General features: G+C 48.4%; 1 protein-coding gene across 1 annotated transcript in view; it reads right to left on the bottom strand.

The window, feature by feature from the left end:
• LOC149363920 (uncharacterized) overlaps positions 1-23,269 on the bottom strand; it is a 120,987-nt gene that overhangs the window by 9,870 nt on the left and 87,848 nt on the right. Inside the window, exons 9-14 of the mRNA XM_089573900.1 lie at positions 11,200-21,596; positions 9,864-9,971; positions 7,935-8,130; positions 4,507-4,633; positions 4,090-4,276; positions 1,313-1,380 (exon numbers count right to left, since the gene is read on the bottom strand). Coding sequence (XP_089430026.1) covers positions 1,313-1,380; positions 4,090-4,276; positions 4,507-4,633; positions 7,935-8,130; positions 9,864-9,971; positions 11,200-21,596 — 11,083 coding nt within the window. The remainder of the gene's footprint in view (positions 1-1,312; positions 1,381-4,089; positions 4,277-4,506; positions 4,634-7,934; positions 8,131-9,863; positions 9,972-11,199; positions 21,597-23,269) is intronic.

Genomic DNA, 23,269 nt, shown 5'->3' with positions numbered 1-23,269 from the left:
ATGTACTTGCATTCGCATATTCGGTGAGGAAAAGCAAGCAAGGGCGAACAGCGGGTCCTCAACACTGGCGAGGCGTCTGAAGAAGACTTACATGAGGTCTCGCTGCCAGCGGAAAGGTTTTAACAGTACATCCGAGGAGCGCTTCTCGTAAACCAGTTGCTAAGATATCGAAATAAAGGGTACTGCGCCCAAGGGAAGGCTCTAGGGCGTCCTTTGTGGAAAAAGTAAGCCTGCCCAAAATCCCTATCCGTCCAAGGAGCTCGCATCGCAATAACCATATCTGCAAAACCGTCTAGATCGTCTAACACATGGGAAGCCGCAGTAAGCTTTCGTCGGATCATATTGATGTATCACGGTGTCATGTCAACGCTGAAAACAATACTAATGTAGGGAGTATCCTTGATAAGATATCGGAGAACCTGAAGGTAGCGCTCATCGCGCTGTAAGCATTATCGCCGGCGACTGAGCTTGAGCGTAACGCCCCAATGCCAAATATGTCGAGACGTTGACCGTTAAATAATTTTTCTTATGAGCTTGCACAACTATATAGGGTAGGCCAGAATGGAGTGTGTAAAAGGGGGCGGAATACACACACAAAAAAAGTTCCACGCATGCAGTCAAAGCTCAGAGATAATTTATGCGTGCTATGAATTAACTTCGTGTGGTCCCTCCGTTATCGCGCACCATATATGCTTTCTTCACTGGGTAAGGCCTATTTACTTTAGGACTTTGTTGCCCGAGTATCATCCATGGTGTGCATGCAGTCATCAGTGCGGCGGCATAAGCAACCATTCTACAAGAGTTGTCTATCACAAGACATCAAGTTTACATCGAATCTATTGACAAGCTGGTAAATAGAGCTGGATAGAACCAAGATGCATGCTGGTCGCTGTGCCTGTAGATAGGTGTCTCATTTCTTGAGATAATGGACCAACCGAGTGTATACAATTGAAGCGGCATGGGTGTCTGGAGAACAATGCCCTCGGTGCGAAGACATTATCTACTGTGGACGAAAATAGCTTCGCGAACGAACGCAACAAAAATATACAAACGCGGGCGCGGGGAGATCTATCAAGGCATAAAAAAGCTCCGGTGCTATTTATGAGCGGGTGCTCTCTGTTGACGGCAGAGGCGTGAACAGTGTCGGTGCGGAGAAAATCAAGAGTGGCAGACAAGCGGAACTGAACAGTGCTTTTTTTGCTTCGTGTGCAAATTGCAGCTGCGGAGTCAAAATTGGGCTGAGAGAGGTCTGACGAGCGAAGCGGTGCCGGTGCCTGGGCGGGATTTATGGTGCGCCGTGAGCGTGTCTTACTGTTCCGAGAGGAGCTCGTCCATTTGTTGCTGCTCCAGCAGGAGCTGATTGACGATCGCCTCCTTCTCCTGCGTGGTGACGTATGCAGGCAGGAAAAAGAAGAGAGAGAGAGGAACTGAAGATGCGCTTTAAAGTCTCCTTGGCAGCTGTTGCGGAGAACGCAGCAACAAGAACGCTACATCAGAGCGACACATAAGGCAAGCTGCTTAAAACTTGAGTTCGAAGACCTTATTATGAGTGTTATTTTGGAGTTGTGGAGATGACTTCAGATGCTGTAAGCTACAGGTGGGGTTAGCCTTGCGGTTTCTGTCGGCAATTGCTCCACTGTAGCGACACCTACAATAACTAAATCACATAATCTGGCACTGAATCTTGTGTTGTATGACGTAGGACTGATATTACATTAGACTAATGAAATTGAAATATCGCGGCATTAGGAAGCGGCCGTGGTTTCCTGTGTCAGGGAACAATTCTCTGCAACGGAGGTGGCTTCATGTCTATAAGAAAGCTTTCAAAAATTAGCTCACTGATACCGTGGTCCCAAGGCTATCCGCATCTTTTTAGAGGGTACTGGTCGTTGTTAAAACCGTCCCTCCTTATAAAGGCGAAGTGGTGCAAGTAGCTTTCTTGTCCGCAAGGGTTTTTTGTGGGCTGCGCTATAGGTTCGTACATAAGTTACGCTTGCACCGAAATCAGTGGCCGCTAAGCAGAAAATACATGACTTGACAAATTAAAGTTCAGCCCTACTTCAGTCAGGGTGGAATTTTAGAATGTCAGTCTTGAGCCGTGATCCAGTCATGGATGAGATGGGGAGGTACCTTTACGTGTATGCAAAATCGGAGGAATAAAGCGTTAATACGTGCTACGCCACTGCAAACGTGCATTTACTACTACACATTCAGGGTTATCCCGTTATTCTTTAGACACAGCAGCACAAGTGGCCATAGATGTGGCTTCTTCTTTGAACCACGAATTGAGCTACCTGGAGGTTTTATTGGACGGTGAGCCGGATATCAGACCATTGCAGTGGATAAGCTACTTCGATAAGTTGACAGGAGGTATGTTATCCAAGATTTTCAAAAGATAAGGTGAAATTCCATACTGCTACAGAAAGTTGCTCGACTCAATCACAATGGCAGCCTCACTTTCCACTGGCGCAGTTCTTCACAGCATTGAAAAACAACGGCAGCGGCAAGAAACACTCTACTCAAGCCAGTCTGCTATGTCACGTTTTTGAAACGAGGTGTTTATTTCAAAATCAACAATATTCATATCGTAGACTATCCAGTTGATAAATATCATATGTAAACATTTTCAACTAACAACTGTTCATCTACTCAAACACAAAACTAAAAAGGCCCCTTCTCTGATGGCCGTCATGCTGCTAAAAATATTGCCACGGAGCCAGATTCGGGCTATTACACAATGCGTTTTTTAATTCAATGTAGTGGTATCCTCGCAAGAAAGTATTTTAGGCTAATTTGTCCCAACCTGCATTGCTTTCCATTTTGCAGCAGTTAAGCATTCATCGGATTTACCTATATATATTTTATTGTTAAACTGGTTTTGTGAAAATAAATGCGAGTTGTCGATGGCAGCGGGGCTGCAAGTGTGCTGTTAAAAGCCCATTTCAATGGCAGCAAATAACAACACGGTGTATTGGGCGGGCCTTCACGCGATTAAGATAACGGACAACGTGTGCAACTAGGTTATCACCCAAAGGAAATAATGCGAGCACACAAACTCGCAATAGGAACATAATCTCACGTTATGACGGCTGCACTACTAGCGATCGACTTCGCCGTAGAAACATGCACCATTAATTTGCCACCAGACGCCACTCCACAAAAACTGTAAACTGAAATCATCGTGGCGAACAAGCAGTCAATGAAGACTTGCTGAGTAAACGAAAACACTGCCTGGGTGCAGCTTTTGGCGGTTTGAGAGCTATGTAAGTGACGCGACTAAATCACTCGAAGCCAAAGCGAGAGTTACGCGCGTCGACTTCGCACTGCCTACTTACACACCATCGTACGAAAGTCTACAAATAAAATAAAAGTTGCTCAGGCGTGCACTCAACATGAAGCGGTTTTCAGTCTCAAACAGAAAAGCACTTCCTCACATTTATTTACCTTAAGCTGGCTGCCCCATGCCTCCGTTCGTCATCCTCGCTTTCTGTTCTTGCGATCCTGCCTGCTTTTATTACTGAAGTCAGTTAATTGTTGCCCTCGTTCCTCTAAATTACATAGCCAGTCAAAAATCAGAGATTTAAAGGCACGCCATATGTTATTGTATTTTTTTTTATAGAATGTTCTGCAGTTCTTCTCGAGGCACCTTCCGAGATGATCACCGGTGTTCCCTGAATTGTGATCAACCCTTGTTTGCCGCATTAACCTAGAAGATGACGACACGGAACACCACCAGGCTTCATCCCTTTTGTAATGTCAGCCTGGATGACAATTTCGCTACTGACTCCCTCGTTGTTGCGCCCATGCTTCCGAGTGCACGTGTGTGTGCGTGCGTTTTCTCAATGTTGCGATCCTCCGCAGTGCTGTCAAGTGTAACGCTGAACGTTACGTAAGCCTGGCACAGTCCTCCGGCTCTATCCAGATGTTTCCATTTGGTCTCAAAGCGTTGCTGGTTTGGCATGTAGCTGTTGGTCCCAGTCTACACAATGCACGTCCTGCTGTTAGGTGTTTGTCTAAAGTGGTTGCGAAGTGCGTTGTGTGTGTGTGTGTGCAAGCGCCCTAGGACGTGGGCGGGGCGTCGGTGCGTACAGCCAGGTCCTGGATGTAGTCGTCCACGGTGCCTCCCCCTCCGGCCCTGGTGGTCCTGTTGGCCAGCGCCTCCCTGCGCAGCTGGGCGATCCTGTTGGCGGTGGCCTCCAGCTGGGAGCTGACCAGCGCCGACAGCCGCCGGTGCTGGTCCAGCTGGTCGAGGTACACCGGGGAGGAGTCGTCCATCCTGCGCCAGAGACCAGCATTGTACGTCAAGAGGCGCCGACAGTAAAAGCGTGGCTTGTGCAGAATCAGTTCGCGCAACTCGGTGACGACAAAGCTTTATTGCTGTAGTATAATGAAGTGTTGTGTAGAGAAAGCATGTCAAAGCACTACAACGCCAAACTCTACAACGCCAATCCCAAACACTACAACGCCATCCGCGGCGTGGCTTCTCGAAGTGTACGTATAGTATACCTGATTCCTTTGCCGGAGGAAGAACTGGAGAGTGGGTGCTGCCCTCCGTCCGGCGTCTGGACCTCTTTGTCGGCTCGTCCCAGTACGTCCACCATGAGGAGGCCGCTATCGCAACTCTCTTGGAGCACTGCGCACGAGGGTGCAAAGAGCATGTCAGATAAATGATTTATTGATTGATCAATCACTCAATCAATCTCAATCAGTCCACCGATCAGTCGATAAAGTTTTCTTAGAAGTGTTCGGAACAAACCAGTAGATCTTGGTGATGGCACATCTATACAAGTAAAAAAAGTAAATGACGATCATAGATACATGCACGTGACTATACAACAGTTAGGTTAAGAATACTAATAATAATATTAGTTTTTGCATCCCAAAATAATTGCCATTTCTGCCTAGGGGCACAAGAGTGGAAAAATAAAGGCACAGGACCAAGCGCTAAATCAATCGTTCAGTCAAACACAGGGCACATCGCAACGAATGTGTAAATGAAAAATTGACGTATTCACGTAATCTGAATACACGGGTGTTTTCGCATGCGCCTCTAGATAGGAAGCGTCTAAAATAAAAAGATCTTACAAGTTACCAATGCCATAGATGCAAAGGGAAATGCGTTAGCATGTGGGCTCCGGTTTAGTGACCGATTTGTGCTGGCGAATTGAATTCATTCGCACCAATGACAAAGTTTCGGCTTGACAAATTATTTGCAGTTTTTCCAGTTCTTTGAAATAATTTGGGATGTTGTCGAATTGCATGAACGCACGGGGAGAAAGGCTGCGGAGGCAGCCAAGTGGTCTGAAGCAGTGGCAAGCGAAGCTCGAAGCCATAAGTATGGTAAGTTTTTTTTTTGTTTATGTTTTCTCGGAGACTTCAGAGCCCAACGCCTTGCAGAAATCGCTGCAGTGGGGGTTCTAATGCTAACTCACAAAAAAAGACGTGTAAGAGTAACTATGCGGGATAGTTAGTGCGGATCAAGAATAATGTAATTAACAACGAAGATGGGAACGTAAGACAAAGTTTTCTTTGCTGGTTACATTGTGCTTGTTCGTTTAACAGTCCTTCGATCTTAGTCTTAGATTTCGTCTAAAGCCGCTGCCGGTGTAATCGCAAAATTTTTAGCCCCAAAAGCACAATAATGTGCCAAATGTTACAAAAATGAGGACGAACAAAGGATGATGGAAAGCAAGTCTGGATAGGTTTTATTTAGTTTTGTTTCTCGGTTTAAACATTTCTGACAGCTACGCTACCTCTACTAGCTCAGTTATTACTATGCCAAACAACCCGCCTGCATTGAGTACTGAGCTCGAATTGCTAAGCACTGAAAAAGTTCACTGAACGTCAGAAGAGAAGCACGCGCGACAGAGTGCGTTAACAGGTAGTCTCCATTGTTTCCTCGCGTCAGATACGACTTACACAGCTGGTGACATGAGCAGGATGAAAGGCAAAAAAAAAAAGAAAAGCGGCGACGGGGAAGGCAGAACAAAGGAAGCCCACCGATCCGATAAAACTGCTGACGCGAATATTTACGCGCGTGTTTTTATTCTCCTCAATGCGAATGCCTCATGGATATTGAGAACCATGGTTTAGATGTTTACGATACGTCACTGTAGACACAAAGCCTTGCGCTCACGCATTATACAGCATAGCAGCTAGTAAGCACGGTACATGTCTCATAACTTCATTTGATTTTAATTTTATGGGGTTTAACGTTCCAAAGCGACTGAGGCTATGAGGGACGCCGTAGAGGAGGGCTCCAGATAATTTCGACCACCAGGGATTTACCGTGCACTGACATAGCAGAGTACACGGGCCTCTAGCATTTCGCCTCCATCGAAATTTGGACCGCCGCGGCCGGGATCGAACTGGCGTCTTTTGGGTCAGCAGCCGAGCACCATAACCTCTGTGCCACCGATGCCGTCGGCTTGTATCATCAAGTCCCATCTGATGCTGGTATAAATTTGACAGGTGTACCGCCAAATAAAACAATGTTCTCGTGTTCACGTTTGAACAGGCTGTGTGGTACAACCTACAGAGTCCGTAATGGCTCCATCCTTATTTCAAAATGCCCTCTCCATTATTCAGCAGTGGCTTTTATTTCAGAAACCACGGCGTCTGCTTTCGGGAAACTCTTACAATTCCTGTCAACATCTGCAGTCTCCCCGCAGTAGCGTGCGATGAAATTACTGCTGGCGCATGTCTAGCATTTCCATTGTGGTCACACCTGCGCTATGGGTACGCTAAAACACAAGTTGATATGTTTGCACGGGGAATAGAAATAAAATAAAACAGATTAGGAGATAGAGATAGAGAATAGACAGAATACATTACAAGATAGAACATAATAAAAAGATACAATATATTTGTCAAAATCAGAATTCCGTTAACTACAAAATTCACAGATGATCAATGCGATTCATGCGGAAAAGTATGCGTTAGAATACATGTTCCCACCGCATGGAGCAGCCACTGAAGGGCTCTGTACGTTCAAGCGGGTGGCGTAATCCAGTCAGTCAATCACCGTGTGACTCGCCATATCCTGCTCCACTCTCTCGATCCAATACAACAATGTGACACGCCCCGCTCTCCCCCCCCTGGTCTCTGATTGGCGACCGCGGTGTCCCGCTGGCAACCCGTCACCTCCTCCCCTCTCTCCTTCTTAAATCTCAAGATATAGTCGTATACAACTCAAGAATGAAGCGGCAGATTCCCCACTAAGGAGCCGCTCCAGATAATGGCGTCGTCCGATTCTCCCCCTTGACCAATCCCTTTAGACCTGCTAGCCTGAAATTTCAGTGGGTGGCAGATTAAAGGGGAAAAACCACGGTTTAATCCGATTAACCATGGAGTCATAAAAATTGGTAGGGGCCACTGCTTGGAGAGAGATAGAGAGAGAGAGAAAGAAAAGGACGGAAAGGCAGGGAGGTTAACCAGGCGATGCCCAGTTGGCTACCCTACACTTGGGGAGGGGAAGAAAGGGGAAAAAAGGAAAAAGAGCAGCAATGAAATGAGTTTTCTAAGTGTCGAGCGACCACTATGTCACGGGGACAGAGGGCGCGCACTGAAAACTTAAAGATTATAGACGGGAATACAACCCCGAGTCCCTTAAAAATCTCAGGAGTGCTTTCACCGCTTTCCTGTGTGAGGAAGGTTGTGTCCGAAGCCCCAGAACGTTGGACTCTGTTAAAGGACGGAGAGCCTACTTTGAGGGGCATCTGCCTCTTCGTTCTTCAGCTGTATCCGACCATAGGCTAAATTAATCCGAAACCCTCTACTGCGGAGTCCCTCGTAACTCATGTGTCATTTCAAGACGTTAAACAAACAAACAAGAAGTAGTAATCAGGCGACGCTGTTCTTAGTGTGTATGCGACTACAGACGGGGCAATTCGTAAAATCGGGGCTTCGCTATAAAGAGAGGAGTGTTCGCCCACCGAGCATCTGCTCCCTGAGCCTGTTGGCCTCCTGCCTCTGGGCGGCCAGCGTGTCCTCGGTGTCGTCCAGGTCCTCCTTGAGCTGCTGCAGGAGCAGCTGTTGCTGCTGCACCGTCTCCTGCCACGCCTGCAGCTCGTCCCGAAGGCGCGCCTCGCGCGCCATCTGCTCGCGGCGCTCGGCGTCCATGGCACGCAGCTGCGCGTATGGATTAGTCTTCGCTTTACATATAAAGCGACAGCTACGTAATACCTTGCTATGCATTAGCTGCTGCTACTCAAGGTGTGGATCTGGCGACAAAAAAAAAAACTGTTAAAGGTGCACAAAAAAGGAATCTGAACTCGTCTTTCTATCGCGGGAACTCAATTTACACTTTCTGAGCATTCTTGGAAAGTTCGAATTATTGTCCAGTGCGGCCGATTTTCCTAATTTAAATCGGACTAAACGTCCCGGCTCTCGCCTTTTTTTGAACTCACCGCTGGCGGTAGGAGGAGTCAACTAGCGCGTGGAGTGCCATTTAGGCAGTCACGTGGCGGCTTCGCTTTCGCTTTTATTTTGCTTTTTTTAGGTTTCCGTGAATAAATAGATTCAGTCGCAGACAACACAGCTGCGAATTAGGCCACGGAAATAAAAAATGCGCGTGGACTCTGCTTTCGCCGATCGCTACGTATCATTCCACCGATGGCAGAGAGGCAAGCCGACACAGGACTGGCTGAAAGGTTGGCTGACTCCTCCTACCGTCAGCGGCGAGTTGAAAAAAAGGCGGGAACCGGGACGTTTAATCCGATTTAAATTAGGGAAGTCCGCCGCATAGAACAATAATTCGAAGTTTCTAAGAATGCTCGGAACGTGTAGATCGAGCTACCGCGGTAAAAAGACGAGTTCAGATTCCTCTTTAGTGCACCTTTGAAGGGGCATTGAGGACAACTGCATTCAATTATTGTTCTCAGTATAATTTGTTTAGGTATGTTAACGTTTCTCCGGCAGAAAAGATAAAAACCGTTTATGGCTCAGAAATTTCAATTTAAAAATTTTCCAGCCACTCGATTCAAACTCGTGGCGCCCTCTGGTGGCCGCTGTTCTGAAGTGAAGGGCGATGTAACATAGCCTGCAAAATCGGCCGCTGGTGGCGACACCTGTTTCCAGTTTTTTTTTTTTTTACTTTCTATAGACCTTTTCGTGGTTTAAAGCTTGACTGAACGCGCATGCGTGTTGGAATGTGCTGCGGATGCGCAGTAGATGCCTGTATGAAATGTGCCTATGAGAACGTTGCTCGCACAGCCCCGGTAGAAATACGGCTGCACTCAAAAAGGCAAATGCGAAAAGGTCTATAAAAGCTTCCGTTTTCGGTTAGAGTGGTCTTCTTGTCGTTAGTATGCCGTAGACTACCGATACAAGCCAACTTCAGTTAGTCCTCAATTTACCTTTAAGAGCGGTATAATTAGCCGCAGCCTCTCTTGCGTTACTTTGCAGCACCATGCTGGTGCGAGACTGTAAGACACAAAGCAGTCAACAATAGCAAATAATTCACCGCAAGGGTGAGTAATTTTTCTTAGAGGAGAAAATTTTCCTTATAATTTAAAAATACTGGTAATTAACATTTCCTTGCTAGGCGACAAAAAATGCGCTCTAATGCCTGCGGCAAATGTGAGAGGTATTTTTGCGAGTTTCTTTTCCCAGCGTGTATTTGTCTGTTGCTAAATGTTGAAATCTCAGTTAAAAGGCATTGAAGAAAGAATAATGAGATACTTCTCGCTTTAAAGAAACTACATAAGTTTCTCTAGCTTCCCCAATGAATCATTGCATGCTTTCGGTACGCTGGCCCAGAGCCACATTTCGTTTCAAAGCGAACGTTTCCAACTGCGATTGCAACTAGCTTTTCTGAAGAAAGCGGCAAGGCTGGGAGGAAGAGTGTAGAAAGCCGTGCTTACTTGGCTCCTCATGAGTGACTCGGAGAGCTGCATCGCTTCCAGCTTCTCGACCAGTTCGCAGGCGGCTTTCATGTCCTGGCGTCGGACCTCCTCCTGCTCGTTCATGGCCTGAGGAATGAAAGACAATTTCCCAATCTATAAACACGTTTGTAACATTCACTGCTTGGCCAGCTCTGCTCTAGTGGAAAGCTCCATGTGAGAAACTTATGGGCGAATTTCCGCACCACCAATTACGACGGTAGCTAGTACGTGCAACTTACTGACGATGGGTGGCTAGTCGGCTTCTGTTGTTAAAAATTGCACTTGTAACATTGCAAGACGAATGCCTGCGTTTTCTTCGCCTCATTTCAGCTCAGCGGAATTTCAAATGAGTGGTGGTGCCGGCAGAACCACCACACTTAACCAAGATCAGCCTCGTGTCTCGCTAGAGACCACACGTCTCGTGAAGTTACGTTCGGCACCCTGACGTCATAAGATTTAAGCAAGACCTCAAACATTTCGTCTTCACTTGCTGACACTAGAGTGAATGTGTGTGTCAGCGGAGGTTGTGGCCACAATCGCTGATTCAGTATTCAGTATATTTACTTGTGAAACATAAGAAATACTTGACTGTTCCCTAGAGCATGTTGCCGCGACGTTGCACTAACTCAAAATCCCTTCTACTCGAAATAAACACGGAAACCGGCCAGCTGAGTTAAAAAGGATGGCTTTTCAGCTCCCAGCACGGCTGCCTTGTTCACAATGATATGGTCACCAAAGTGGCTCCTTTTATGCCGTTTGTCAAAACGGCGTAGATGCTTTTTTTTCCTTTATTGTATCTCCACGGCCAGACGGAATCCCGTCATACAGTGGACTTAGTGCTCCCTTTACCGAAACTTTTTTTTTTCACAGCTGACAATAAAGTAGCAACAACATACACAATCCAGGCAGCTACCTTCCTTCCTGTGAAGCAGCGCTCAGACAAACAAGAAGAACAAGAGAAAGAGGACGTTGAGAGAAAAGTGAACCAGACTGCTGAACCAGAACTAATCCTGATTTTTCTTTTCTAGCCTTTCAATTTTTCGGCACCTGAAGTCCTCGTCTCTTATTAGACTACTCATCTCTGTCACAGAAATGAAATCAATGTCTACTTCAATAATTCAGTCTCCCCCTTCTAACTGCACTTTCGCAAGGCATTTTGAGCACATGGGTGTCGCCACCCGAGTCATGGCCAAACCCCCACAGTATGTAAGTGCTATCTTTCGTTTGATGGCAACAGCAACGAATTTTGTAGGCTATCCTGGACGGGCAAACCATTCGAACACAGAATTCTCGAAGACAAAAACTCTGTACTCACAATCTGAAGCTCCACGAGCCTGGTGATGCAGTCGTGCTCGTCGAACTCGACCTGCACCTCTTGATCCCTTGTGCTGGGCAACGCCTGGACAGCCACGCTGCATACGTTACTGGGCGACTCCGACATCGGGCACAGCCCGCGGCGAGGAATGGACATCGCGTCGAAGGCTTGACGGGCCACGACTGCCTCTTCTACCGGCTCAACGTCCGCTTCACTCTTGAAGTCCTGCCAGGCATGACGCGCGGAGTCCCGGTCCTTGTTCCTCAAGTACGGCAGGAAGGACCGCGTTTTCCTCACGGTACGCGTAGATTCCGTGCGCAACACAGTCTTCTGGAAGATCCTGGTAGACCTGACCGTGTCGCGAGATGCGCTGTTTTCACCTCCTTCGGTTCGTTCCGACTGCTCGACTGACTCGGTCACATTGTGCGTTGTGTCCTCTTTGACCTGTTTGGTGCCTGCATCCCCGAAGCCGTTTTCTCCACCAGTGGTTGGGAGCTGGACGCTTTCACTGGAATCCGTCTTTATGCTGTCTTCGTTTTCTGCACTGCCGTCCGGCTCAGCGTTAGCAGCTGTGTGCGGACGATCTTTGTCCTGAACTTCATCATTCGACTCTTCTGAAACGACCTTCTGGTCCGTCACTTCTGGGGATACAGGCCCATCGGGCGTGACGACTGTAGCGCTACCTTTGGCATCGTCAGAGGCGACCAAGGTAGAAAACTTTTCGACGGCTTCTTTCAAGTCACCGTTGACTGAGGTGCTACGCTTCCCGGATCCTTCATCGCTTTCCGTGGTGCTTGATTTTCCACTTTGGCTTGGTATGTGCTCCGGGACAATCACATCTTCAACAGCATCGCTGGATGGCGTTCCCTTTAGTGATGGCACCTCCTTTTTCTCACCTGACTCTTTGGTTTCACTTGCTGCCTCTCCACTGTCAATAGGTTCCGGCTCTTCCAGCGGGATTTCTTGGTCACCTTGCGTGCTCGAAATCTTCTCTGATGGCTGTTCACCATTAACTTCGGCAATAACAGCACCTTCTTGCCCATCGTCTGTGTGCTCGTAGACGTCGCTTGAGAAGTCAGCTTCGGTGGCTACGCTGTGCAGGAGCTCTTCGCTGCATTCCAGCGCTTCTAACTTCGTCTCCTCATGGACCATCACTGCCGTTTTTAAGGCTCCCACTGTCGGTTGTAGCTTGTCGGGCGGATCTTCTGCGCCTGGGACCTCAGGATGGCCTGCTGTGCTGACGTCTTTTGGCTCCTGGGCTTCGTTTTCTACCGCTTGCTCTTGCATTCTTGTGCCTGTCTCGTTTGTCACTGTAGCTTCATTTGCAACTTCCTTGTCGTCGTCGGTAGCGATTGTCATCTTAGTCAGCACGGTTGCGTCACGAGTACTTTGTCTTTTCCGCGTTCCATCTTGACTGTCGTGCAATTCGGGGTGGGCGCTGACGTGGACATCGGCAACAACGGTGTAGTTTTGTGGGTGCATATCTTCCAAGGAATGCAGTTCTTCATCTGAGAAGTCCATGGCCGCCACTTCTTCTTGTTCTTCTAGCACGTGGTCGCTTTGACGAAACTGTTCATGCGTGCTACCAGTCCCTGTTTCGTGCTGTTCCACAAGATGCGCTACTTCCGCTTCCCTGCCGTTACTGTATTCATGGCTGGGGACCTCTGCTCCTGAACCTTTATGTCTTTCTTCGTCTGCTACGTTCTCAGTGCCTGGAGCTACACTCTCGCCAGTACTCTGATGATGACTAAGACTTTCATCTGATTGGCGTCGCGATTGCAAATGATTGTTCAGACCAGCTTCCGCTGAGTTATGCGTGCTCAAATCCTCTAGTAAGGACTGAGGATCTTTTAAATCTTGTACATATCTTGCTTCTGATTCTCTTATGGCACATTTTGCTGTTTCACCGTCCAGTTCTGTAGCAACACCACCTTGTTCGCATAGGGTATCGATTTCTCGCGGCGGTCTTTCGCCAGTATCGTAGCAGGAAATGTGTTTCCCTGGATCGTTTATCTTGTTTTCCAAATCCTCACGGCCACCGTCGACATGACGCCCTCTATCTGAGGTGTGCTCAACTGGCAGCGTTTCATCACGAGTATTTGATTCGTGAATGGTGGATTTTGTATTATTTACATCACTTTCGTCACTGTAGTTGTCCTGCTTAAAAACACCGCCAACGACAATAGCATTATCCCGAATAAGATGCTCATAAGATGGCACAGTGGTGCCAAGAGCCTCGTGATCGCTGCTTACGGTGTGGCTGACGTCGGCCGTGGTGAAGTTTTCCTCAATACTAGACCTAGCGTACTCTAGTGAGCTTTCATATACTGTACTAAGAGCTCCTAAGCTGTCTTTCTCGTTATCCGCTACAGTTGTACTTTCGTGTTTGGCAATGTAATCATCGTCTTCGTCATCGAAGTTTGCAGGTTCTTCTGCATCCTTGTCAAAGTTCGGGTTATTTGTTCTATTTTCTACTTCTTCCTTTAACAATGCTTCAGTATATTTGCTTCGCGAAAAGCTCCCTCCGTTTTTCAACACAGCGGGCTTGTAAGCAGAACTGTCGTACCTCAACTCCTGGAGGTCAATGTTATGATGCCTCTGAACATGGTTCGAATCGTCACGCTCCCCGTTCTCTTCCTCAAACCGGGTGCCCTCTTTCTGTTCTCGAATGTTTTCTGGCATCACAGCTGTAACGTTTCCCTCTGTCCCAGCGACAGCAGCTGTCATCTCTGATGGATCTACTACACCAGCTTCATTGTTAGATTCTGCCTCTCCTTTCCTTCGATCGCTGCCATGGTCTATTGTAACTGCTTCGAACGAAACGGCTTCTGATGCTTGCTCGCTCTCTCTAGTAGACACTTCCGAAACACTTTCTACCGATTCCTTCGCGCCCACCGATACGGTGGTTATTGACGATTCGCTATAACTGTTGACAGCCATCTCGTCGCCAACGTCCTCGCCATCTCGAACAGTGTCCTCTTCCAACAATTCCGTGTCAGATGTCAGGACTTCCGGTTTTCTCTCGACAGAAGGAGTAACCTTAGAAGGCATTTCTTCACTTAATTCACTTTCCTGAAGCACTTTAGGTTTCGCTTCTTCCGTACTGTTCAAAACTTCACTCTCGTCGTCACCTCTCTCAGCCTCGATGTGGAGATGTGTCGCTGTGTCTTCTTGATCATCGCCGACAGTTGCATCAGTCTCTCGTTCTCGTTCGCCTGCCTTCCCGTTTTCGTGACTTGCGCCCTCGGCGTGCACCTCTGAAGCTTCTCCTTTTCTTTTCAACGTATGTGAGGTGTGGTTTGACTCAGTCCCGCTTGATGCAACTTCTTCTGTGACGACTTCGGAGACGCTTCCACTCTCGGTCGCGTCTTCTTCGGACCCCTGCTTCTGCTCGTTGGTGAGTGGCGAGAGTTGCGCGCTCACCGATTCTGTGTTCAGCAGAGTGCCGTGGATAGGGCTACTCAGGACACTCTCCATAGCCACAGCAAGAGCATCTTCGCTCGATGTCAGCGTTTCGCGCACGTCCTCGGCGTTTGTTGGTTCGCCCTGCATCCTGCTCGCACTCAGAGGGTCAGGCGTTTCGTCCACTTCGCATTTGTCCACGTCATGTTGCTTGTCGCTCAGTTTCGACGGGCGAGAGATTTCTAATTTCGGGTTCAGCAGTCCATCGAGGTAAGCGTTGTCCTGGATATCGTCGTTGGTAGCCGAGCTGGTTCCTACGCTTGTTTTCAGGGCATCGGGCAAATTATCGGCGCTGGTCGGTTCGTTCTGCTCAGCACCAGCACTCCTATTGTCAGGCGTTGCTAAGTCCGCCTCTTTTTTGTCCACGTCCAGCTGCTCTTTGCTCAGTTGCACAGTGTGTGAGTTTTCCAGTCCTTCGTTCAACAGTGCATCGGTGTAAGCGTTGTCCAGGGCACCGTTTTTGGGAACCAAATCTGCGCTTGCTTTCAGGGCATCGGGCACATTATCGGCACTGGTCGGTTCGGTCTGCTCAGCACCAGCACTCTTATTGTCAGGTGTTGCTCCGTCCACTTCTCTTTTGTCCACGTCCAGCTGCTCTTTGCTCTGTTGCATAGCGCGGGAGTTTTCCAGTCCTGAGTTCAACAGTGCATCGGTGTAAGCGTTGTCCAGGGCACTGTCTTTGGCAACCAAGTCTACGCTTGTTTTCAGATCATAGGGCACACTATCGGAGCTGGTCGGTTCGCTATGCTCAGCACCAGCACTCCTATTGTTAGGTGTTGTTCCGTCCCCTTCTCTTTTGTCTACATCAAGCTGCTCTTCGCTCTGTTGCATAGCGTGTGAGTTTTCCAGTCCTTCATTCAACAGTGCATCGGTGTAAGCGATGCCAAGGGTAACGCTTTGGGGAGGTGAATCTGCGCTTGTTTTCAGAGCATCGGGCACATTATCGGTGCTGGTCGGTTCGCTATGCTCAGCACCAGCACTCATATTGTCAGGTGTTGCTCTGCACCTCTCTCTTTTGTCCACATCAAGCTGCTCTTTGTTCTGTTGTAGAGCGTGCCAGTTTTCCAGTCTTGAGTTCAACGGGGCATCGGCGAAAGCGTTGTTCAGGGCAACGTCTTTGGTAACCAAGTCTATGCTTGTTTTCAGCGCATCGGGCACAATATCGGCGCTTGCCGGTTCGATCTGCTCCGAACTAGTACTACTACTGTCGGGTACCGTTCCGCCCACATCGTCTTTGTCCACGTGAAGCTGATCCGTGGTCAGTTGCACTGCATGCGAGCTAACCAATCCTGGGCTGAACGGTCCATCGAGGCTTTCGCTCTCCTTGATACCACCGATCGTCGAGGATTTTGAGTCCAAGCTTGTTGCCGGAGCTTTGTCCGCTTCTTCGCTGCCGGTTGATTCGACCTGCCGCTCTTTCACGCTCGGAGGGCTAGGTGTCTCGTCAACCGGCTCCTCGTTCTCGTCCGAAATGCTCGAGAGGACAGACTGGCTCATTTCAGCGATGACGAGTTGATCTGGACGCTCAGCAGGCGCCACTGCTTCCTCGAATGCAGGTTGCCTTGTGGCAATCGGCCAGAAGACGCCACCTGAAGAGCTTTGACTAATGACTTCCGGTTTGGCGGAAGCTCTTAGCTCCACTTCTTCAACCCTGGTAATAGCCTTGATCAGTGCCTCCTCGCGCGTGCTTTCGGCATTAACGTCCAACTCGGTGTCATTGCTTTCCGCCACCACAACGCCACTGGCATTCTGCTCGTTTTCTTCTAGACGCGTAACGCAACTATTGAGCACGGTCGCAACGATGTCCTCTGCGTAGGCTCGTAGCGTCGACTCAGTGTCTTCATCTTCACGTTCTACAGAAACATTCTCTGAAAGACCAGTAACCTGCTCATTATATGCTTCGGCTAAGCTGTTTTCGCTATCGTTGCCGGCATCGTGAAATGCCGTATCACTGCCGCCGGTCATTATGATTTCGGCTGTTTTCAACTCTATGCTAGTAGGCTCAAATAATTCTATCTCGACTATGTTTTGTTGATTTCCAGTCTCTGCTATCGTTTCCTCGGATAAATTCGATTCATACAGATGATCTGTGTCCTTCGCTGGTGACTGGTTGCTGTAATCGTCTATAATTATCTCCGGGTTCTGACTTCCAATATTATCTAGAGAAGAGTTTGTGAGGTTTTCATCGTCTTTGTCAAGCTTTGCAGTATTGCAATCATTGCTTGCGTCGTCAATACCAGCAGTAACCTCAGGTAGTGGTTCGTGTTCAGAAATCATGGCGTCTTCAGTCGTATTACCGTTATCATCGGTACTTAGGTTCACAGTCTCTTGCTTTGCAAGCTTAGCAACGGTAGTGCTTGCGACACACGTGTCGTGAAGCGACTGTTCGTGCACAATAAGTGTATCCGCACTTTGCAATTCGATCAGAGGTGTTGCGACTCCGGTGATTTCTTCTGCCTCGATCTCAACGATGGCACTGCTAAAGTTTCCAGCCTGTTCACTTTCGACACCTCTCTTTGCTGGACAGGACTCAGCAGATTCTTGGGATCTGCTTTCAAATTCACTCGCATCCTTTCTAGTGGCCTCACTGGAAACAGAACCTTCATGCGCATGCAGATTGTCCATTGTGGTCTCAGCATTTATTTCTTGAAGTGAATCCTGCGGCTTAGTCAAAATAATTTCAACAATGGAGTCGACTGGATGTTCACTATCACCGTACTTTTCTTCGTCTAGGTTGCTCTCCTTGAGCTCTTCGCTTGCCTTGTCAACGTGTTCAATTTCGCGATGCTCGTTGGCTCCATCAGGTTCTGAAATCTCTGGTTCTTTGTTCCCAGATGCATCCGCATGTGTTTCAGGGGCCTCGTTACCTTCTGCGTCGATGAGGAGATGTTCCGCACTAGCAAGTTCCTCTGCCGTCTCTTGTCTCCATGTTGTTTCCTCGCTTGATTCTCTCCATTTCTCCAGTGCAACAATATCATCAAAAATAATTAATTCTGTGACGGACGTTTTCGTGCCTTGTGGTTGCACTGTCGAGGCTACTTCGGTGTCGGTGCCTATGTCGGCTGTCTCACCACCTGTCGTCGTTTCACCAGCCTCTGCACTTTCTACGGTTTTGCTAGCTGAAGTATCCGTACTCACACGTGTGGCCTTGTTATCGATAGTTCCCTGGCCTGTCGATTCTTCGGTTGCAAAATCTTCTGACTCTTCCATTTGTGTGCTTTCTTCCCCTTTCTCACGCAGTCCTTCGTTTTGCCGCAATTCATCAGCCTCACTGGGCACAATGATGGAACACTGCGGTTTCTCGCTTGCAGTGTCTTCTGGGCCTTCATCCGCAATGGCTTTGCTGGCCTCGCAAAAATTTTCAGTTTCAGAACCGTTGCTTGCTTCATCAGGCGCTCGAAGAATTCCCTCAGTAGATTTGCTTTCTGTCGTTTCTTTGTCTCTGTGTACGGTACAGTCGTCAGCGTTGCTTGCTGACATCATCCGCTCAACTTCCTCCACATGTCTACTCTCAGCGTCTTGTCCACTTTTTTCCTGCCTGTCGTAATGATCGGCGCTTGCTACATAGTTCGGCTCTACAGTTTGCGTAAGAGACGACTCGCTATTCTGACCAGTTGTGTCAGCTATTATATTTCTTACCTCGCTCGAAGAGATAAGCTTTGTGTCTTCTTCGCCACCGATGAGGTTGTCTAAAAGCGTGGCCAAATTATCCACATTTTTGTTGTTGGAGTTATCAACCTGCGATTCTTGCTTATCACCTACTTCATCCTTTGACTGCGCTTCGTTTAAGTCTTCTGGTTCAAGTGCCTGATCGCAAGGAAGCGATTCAAAACCTTGGTCATTGTCATCTTGAAGCGACGCGTCAACACTCGTCGCGTCGTCGATCTTGGTGAGTGCGATGACGTCCCTCAGCATGCCGGGTTCTATCGATGCCGATAGCGATTCTTCAAAAAGGACGACGTTCGGCATCGGTGGATGGAAGTACAGAGCGTCTTGCTCTACGCTTTTCATTGCCACTGGAACACCATGAGCTGCTTCGGCAGCTTCTGCGTTTTCTTTGTCTTGTGCACTAGGGTTCCCAAGATCTATAAGAAGCTGACTATCGGTCGGCAACGAATGGGAGACATTTGCCGTATAGTCTACTGCTTCTTCATTCGGCACAGATGAGGCTATACCAGGCGGCTGTGCCGTACTTTCTTCGAACCACTGCATATCGTCAGTTGTCCCCACTTCACGAACCTCGTGAGTGGTTTTAGTTAACCGGCTCTCTGTAGCTTCGGCAGTGTCGATTTTAAGATTATGCAGTTCTGTTTCTATTAAATTTTCCTCTTCGTTAGCATTATCTTTCACTTTACGGAGCGACTGATCACCGACAATGTTCTTCTCTGACAGCGAATCAGTGAGGGTCGATGAAATGACTTCGACTGTTTCTCGTACAAATTCCTCGACGCCTGTAATACGCTTAAGAATACTGAGCCTCTGGACTTTGTTTTCCTTCAAGATAACTGATTCTGGAGTGTCTTCAAGTGGCACCTTTGGCGCATTTCCCGGATGTTCATTGACATTAAAGCGAACGTTCACATTATCTGGCTGGTCTTCGCTTTCTTCCTGAACTTTGGCCGTTGTATCGCCAGTTACGTCGTTGACAGGAATTGGGTCGTTCACGGCCGCTGATCTACATTCTTGTGTGGTAAGTGCAATTTCTTTGACATCCGTCAAGCACGTAGATTTATGATCCCCATTTGCCAACCTCTTTGTCAAGGTATAAACTGCTGAGAAATCGGAATTATTTTCTTGCAGACGCTCAAAATTATTGACTGTAATAATCTCTGGACGCTGCTCCTTGCTCATTTGGGTATTGTTTTGCTCTCGTTCTGCACTCTTTTCCGTTTGCTTTTTGTCTTTTTGATCCCCGACACCTGTTTCAACGTCAGGGACGGTTTTTTGTGTCACTGAATCGCTTAGACTCGACAAAATGTTTTCCGCTGTTTCCTCTAGATGTTCCTTGGGCTCCACGACGCACGTACTTGCATATGCTACAGATTCCCGCCTTTGCTCTAGCGTTTTTACCTCGTCGTGATGCAACAAGGGGCTAACTTCTAGGACTTCGCTGTTTTCAATTACCGCAAAATCAAGACTTTTGGGGGGATCCTTTCGAAACTCTTCTTTCTCTTCAACTTTGGCTGCGCTTTCTCGTAGTTGCGTGATTTCTTGCACGGTACTGGATGTCACTTTATCAAAGGCGTCGCTATTGATGACGGAGTCACTACCGAAGGTTGACATGCCTTTCGAGTTTTCTTTTGGGTCTTCTATGCTGTATTCTTGTCTTGTGGCACCATTTTCTGCAGCTTCAACGAGCTCTTCGTCTGCTCTTAATACATATTTTGAGGCACCTTGAGTAATAACTTTGCCTGAAAACAAATCTTGGATGGTACTCTCGCTGGTAGCCAATGACTCTCGTCTTCCTAGACCATTTTCTTTCTCACCTTCAGTCTCAACAGCAGTGTTTGTAAGCTCTTCGTCAACACTTTCTTCACGCGTATTCGCTGAGGGGACGGTTTCATCCTGGAGTGAAATCACAGATCTAACCGACCTTGTTCCACTTGAAAGCTGGTTGGTGTCTGTGTCAGGCAACGAGTGACCAAGAGGTGGCGTTGCTTCAGTAACACCGTTCGCCTCTCGCGGGCTGTGACCTTCTTTATTCGCATTTTGGTCCTGGATTGAAGCGTCTTCTATGTTTCCGACCAGACGCTTCGAAGGGTCTACTGCTTCACAGGTCACCCTAACAGCAGGCTCATCCATATCGACCAAGGCAGCAGAGTACTGCCCATTTAGAGCGCATATAGAAGCGTCCGTCCGCTCTCCAGCTGCATTCAACTCCTCTTTTATACTCGACTGGGAAGATACCTGCTCTTGGTGACGTCTTTCCAACTCTAAAGATGAGGTGCGCTTGGTTTCGAATTCCTTATCCGCATTCTTGGTCGAGGTGCCGGGCAATGTCTTGCTTCCAGGATCATCGACGGCACTCTCCTCAAGCTCATCTTCCGGCTCCTCGGCTATGTAACCCAGATCATCCAGCGACGGCCCCCCTATCACAGTTTCCTTACCAACACGATCCCCCTGTCCCACTTCCGCGTCCACACTGTCCACCTTCACGTAAGTGCACTTCCGGTCGTCGAAGTCATCGTCCTCGTCCTCGGACACGAGACTAGTGTCCTGGAAGCCCGCGCTCCCTGGTACGTAACTGGGCTCGTTCTCGTCGCCCGAAAGGCAATACTCCGCTGACGTCGAAACCGCTCCTTCTTTAGGGTGCAAAACCTCTGCACCCCTATTCGCATCATCGCTACTGCCCGCGAGTTCATTCTTCTCGGACTGCGTTTGGCACTCTGACTCCTCCCCTTCTTCCCAACCCGTTTCCCCTGAGGCTCTCGAGAGCTTTGGCTTCTGTTCGGTCTTCGGCAGTGGCACTGCCGAAGAGATGTCGTCCTCTAGCCCGGACAGCAGTCGTCCCCGATGCTCCCTGTACAATTGGCTCTTGGTCGAAGACAGCATCCTGCACGTTCCTCCTCCAAGCTTCGCATGCCTGTCCTCGTCGCTCATGGAGCAAGTGACGCAGTGGAACGGAAATGCCGGCTCTTGGGCATCGGTCGCCGGAGAGTCCTTCCCGCTGGTGCGGATCTGCTCCACCGAGAGGCTCTTCTCCAGGAGGCCTTCCCGGGAGCACTCGGTGTACCGGTACTCGCGGAAGGTTCGCCAGTCGCTCGAGGCGCGGCTGGTGGGGTCTCCGTCGGCGACTTCGGTACGGGGAAACCAGATGCGGTACTCTTTCTCGGAGACCCCGTCCGCTGGCCGCTCCAAAGCGACGTCATCGAAGCTCCAACTTCGGAACTGACGGTCGGTGGTGGTCGTCTTGTTCCTGGCCACATTGTCAGCATCTGCAAAGGGTGTCAACAGAGGGGTAAGCTGCCACAAGGTTTGCTCAGAGCTGGCAAGACTACAATCAATGTTAGCATTTTTCAAACACAGAGCGAAACGCTCCAGTATAATTCATTCAATCCTTAAATCCACCACCATAGCTTGTTTTAGCATTTTACGGGTTCATACAAATTGTGGACCACGCCAGCAACGCAGTTACACTTCGAGCCGTAACAAAAATCCTCTTACGTATAGGTAAAAAAATACCTCTTTCGGGCACTTTTTTCCTGCAGTAGTTTAAAAAAACCCTGCTATCTTCCTTGCGCCATTTTATAGTGTTCTTTCATTCGTTCTTGCCGTTCATCGGAATTAATGAAGATCAAAGTGCAGGAATTTGCCAAGTAGTACACGTTGAGAGTAGGGGCGACCCGTATGAAAAGCTCCCTGCCATCACCACCTAAGGATACGTGTTAAAAAGAAAGATCCTAGTTTCAGGATTTTCTCAGTTAGGCTGCACTTCCTAATCAGATTAAACTTCCTGTTATAGAAGCACAGAAACAAGCACATAAGTGACTAGCTCAGGCTCGTATCGTTCGTGACTTTTAGAACTCAGGTTCGTGTGAGCCTAAGCTCAACAAGGCTGCCGTATTTACTCCCAAATTGGCCGATCCCTTTGAACAAAAGTTTTAATACAGACCACTTTTCTGTTCTGATCTGACCGCTACACTCAAAAACAGTGCTCAAGCAAAGTGGAAGAAAGCATCGGCCCTCGCACGTTGATTGCCGGAAATGTGTCTCTCCTTCTTCGTACATTCAAAACAGACTTGATACTAATGCTTTGCTCAACAATGAAGCTGTAGATGTTTTTATTCGCAATAGCTTCGAAGGACATGGTGTTGTGTCAATGTGTTTAAAATATTATGTTATGGTCACAAGTATCTCACGCTTGTCCGACCATGGCAGGACTGGAGCAGGCTTCTAATGCGATCGCAATAGAAGCCTAATGGGGCCAAAATGCGGGGTCAATCATAAAATTCGCCCATTGGCTGAGAGAACTGACGTCACCGGACCGGATAACTTCTATTGGTTGGAGGGAAGTTGCGTCACCAGACCAGACAATTCTTATTGGCTGGACAGAAGCGACGTCACTTTCGGTAAAGGCATCAACACCTTCTACTGCTATCGCAATGACAACATATAATTTAATTAGGTACCCATGTAAATTTTTTTTATAGGCTGTATAGTGATGCAGGCGGTGGTGAAAACATTTATTTAGAAGGGACAGGAGGTATGTTTGGATCAGCCCGTAAGAGACCAATCCTTACAAGCACTAGGTGGAGGTCCCTAGTTTGGGACCCCAGTGGCGGCAGCCGCCGCCCGAGCGCGCCCGACTAAGGCTTGTTGGGCCTGCAAGTCATGGCAGCCGAGCAGGGTCGCCTCCCAATCCTCCCGGGTTGGGTTGGGGATGGGGGGAATAGCCGGGTTGGAGGGGCAGGCGCACACCATGTGATAGGTGTCCGAAGACACCGCACTACAGTGCGCGCAGGTGCCGTTAAAGGAGGGGTCAAAATGTTTTACTGCTGCAGGGCACAGCAATGTATTGGTGAGAAGGCGGAGAAAGAGCCGCTCATCCGCCTTCTTGAGGACTTTATATGGGCGATGGTAAAGGCGATGACTATCTTGATAGTAGGTT

Source organism: Amblyomma mixtum, chromosome 2 (genome assembly GCF_055824585.1).
Source record: "Amblyomma mixtum isolate Tamu chromosome 2, ASM5582458v1, whole genome shotgun sequence".
Taxonomy (NCBI): domain Eukaryota; kingdom Metazoa; phylum Arthropoda; class Arachnida; order Ixodida; family Ixodidae; genus Amblyomma; species Amblyomma mixtum.
The sequence above is the reverse complement of the archived record's forward strand: the minus strand, read 5'-3'. Positions and strand labels throughout refer to the sequence as shown.